The 2761-nt window shown below is 40.7% G+C and overlaps 1 protein-coding gene across 1 annotated transcript; it reads right to left on the bottom strand.

Moving 5' to 3' along the window:
- Window positions 1-492: 492 nt before the first annotated feature.
- Window positions 493-1992, bottom strand: LOC143562749 (isoflavone reductase homolog). Its single transcript, XM_077050472.1, has 4 exons — window positions 1369-1992; window positions 1085-1327; window positions 792-995; window positions 493-696 (listed from the first exon to the last, which is right to left on the bottom strand). Exons 1-4 carry the CDS (start codon window positions 1694-1696, stop codon window positions 530-532), a joined length of 942 nt encoding a protein of 313 aa, XP_076906587.1. The 5' UTR covers window positions 1697-1992; the 3' UTR covers window positions 493-529.
- Between the last annotated feature and the right edge of the window lie 769 nt (window positions 1993-2761).

The following is a 2761-nucleotide window of genomic DNA, read 5'->3' on the forward strand; positions in this document are numbered from 1 at the left end:
GGTGACAACTGAATTATTGAGAGCTAAGTGCCTTGTGCGTGTAGCCTTGCTGCGCGGGTGGCCTTCCCTGATGGCTTGTATCCGCAGCTGCCGGAACAGGCGGAGTACTTCACCATTGGGAGGCATTTCCTGCGGGAACAGCTTGCGTACTGCGCGTAAGGACGTCACGTCTCTGAGCATGGTGGGTCATGCGGATCCAGTTGGTTTCTGCGCAGACGTCTCTCTTCAAGGTGAGTCATGCGGGTCCAACTGGGCTCTGCTGGGACCTACCTCTTCAATTAACTAGCTTAATTTAACATTACCAATTATTAGTCTTCACGGGTTTTTATAAGTACTATATAAACAAAAAAGGTTGTCAATATAATGCAAGTTTTGATACCTACCATTCAAACAAGTAAGTTTATTACATTAAGAGATAGTATGCTTATTAACCTTTCCAAATGAACAATAGCGGGTACACACACTTGTATATATTAAATAAAATACCACGTTTAAAACTTTAAATAGCAATGTAATAGCGTGGCATGAATTAGAGATATCGACGCAAATACTCATCAACACTAGTGTATCGGACCTCTGGATAGAGCTCAGAAGCTTCTTCTCCCTCTTTGCCAATTTTAAAGTTCATCGAACAACCTTCATAGTAAATGTGGTAGATACGTACAAGTCCTGCTTTAGCAACTTGGTCACCCACCTCTGTAAACATATATATAAACACAAAAACATTAAGCCAAAAATTGTTGATTTCTAGTTTGTAGCTTCGTTAAAAAATCGCTTAATTAGATGCACACCTTCCATGGAAGCAAGGAAATCTTTAGTAGATATGTGCACTTTTTCGAATGTTTGATTGGTAAGTTTCTCCCATTTCTCAATCAACTCGTTGTGCGTAAGAATGTTCTTGTGTGGCCGAAGATACAACGTCTTGTTCAACGTACGAGAATCATCTATGGACTTGACTGTATATGTTGCAACATCGTCCTCATCCATGAAAACAACTACACAAGTTTTAAATAAAATAAAATATTAAATATAATATATAGCTGCATTCATTTCAGAACCAATATATGATAATATTGTACCATACCCTTTTGATTCCCATCGCCATAAATAGACACTCGGTTCCTTGGTGGCACAAGGGAGCCAGGCTGGGAAAGGTTGCCAACAACATAACCCCCTAAGCAGTTTGCGGAAATGTAAGTATATGGAATTTTAGCATCTTCTATGGCTTTTCGTATAACCATCTTGTCCACAAAAGTCTCCTTACCATATTCAAGTGAGTGTCCCATTCGTGAAGGGTCTGTCCTGAACTCTGAATGCACGAACCGCTGTTTCAAGAAACCAATTACGTAAATATTTATTTTGGACCTATGATGTTTCCAACTTCTTTGATGGCATCAACAAGCTTAAGTTGAAGTAGAATATTATGTGACCGAAACTGAACCCCAGACAAGGTGCATATCACCACATCAACTTGCTTAACCGCATCCACGAGACTCTGGTGATCAGAAAACGAACCCTCAACCAACCGAGCTCCTTGTTCCTTAAACGACAACAACATTTGAAGCTTGTCAATATCGAAACCAATCTCTCGACGCATAAGGACATAGGTCGGGTGGCCTTGAGAGAGACTGGCCTTGACGATCCTCTTGCCAATGTAGCCCGTGCCACCCACAACAAGAATCTTGCTTTTTGACATATTCAAAGGTTTTTTTCGTAGAAGTTAATAAAGACATAAAGTGTACGTGATTAATTTGTTATGAGTACTACAAGTTTATGTGTATATATACACATATATATAGAGGAGATATACAATATAGCATGGTGATATTATCTCTTAATAACATCACGTGCCTCTCTTTGAACGGTCTCTTTTACCAGGCTGATGGTCTTGCCCGCCATTCTTATACGTCTGGCGGCCTTCCCTTTTAGAGAAAAAAGGATGTGAAATAATTGTTTTTTTCTATATATTTATACTTATATTATTAAAAAGTATATAACGCTATATTGTTAAAGAGTAGTTTTTACGTAATTTCGTCACGAGGCAGAATTAGCACGTACGTTTAAAGTCATCCCATAGTTACAACTTGCATGATCCAAATAAGACTATATATAAGAAAAGTGTGCATTAGCGGCGACAAGCTCCTTTGATCCGTTTTCACATGGGTGCGGTAACCCTGGCCGTTGATAAGAGGGAGATCCAAGGTTTTATTCTCTCGGCGGGCTATTTCCCTCCACCGGATCTCACTTTTCCTTATCCTCTCTCACCACAATCACAGCCGGAGCACCACGACGACGACGACATCACCATGTTGCCGCCAACACCTGCAAGGGCTCTCTTCAACCACCACCGCCGCCGAAGTTCTTCAAAACACCATCGGTTTCAAGAGACACCGCCGCACCACCACCACACCGGAGTATTTTACACCGCCGCACCATCACCTAATCTTGTGCAATTTGACGAATTTGGTAATTTTTGTGCTATTATGTTAATATTTTATACTAGGGATTTTATCATATTTTGAATTAGGGACTTGGAATTGGAATATCTTGTAGCCTAGGGTTTCTGAATGAGTGTATGGGTGTTTGTGTGTATCTAACTATCTATCAGAGGTTAGCTTGTTTAGGCCCGACCGAAAACCAGACAAAACCGACCGTAAATAATCCGAACCCCGACCGGCCTTACAATTCCATGTTTTGTTTTGGTTCGGTCTGGCTATAATAGTTCTCAGGTTGGGTTTGGGTAAATACTCGACAAAACCCT

This window comes from Bidens hawaiensis, unplaced genomic scaffold (assembly GCF_021521415.1).
Source record: "Bidens hawaiensis isolate Kalapana, Puna unplaced genomic scaffold, B.hawaiensis_p1.1 tig00001179_1, whole genome shotgun sequence".
NCBI classification, from domain to species: domain Eukaryota; kingdom Viridiplantae; phylum Streptophyta; class Magnoliopsida; order Asterales; family Asteraceae; genus Bidens; species Bidens hawaiensis.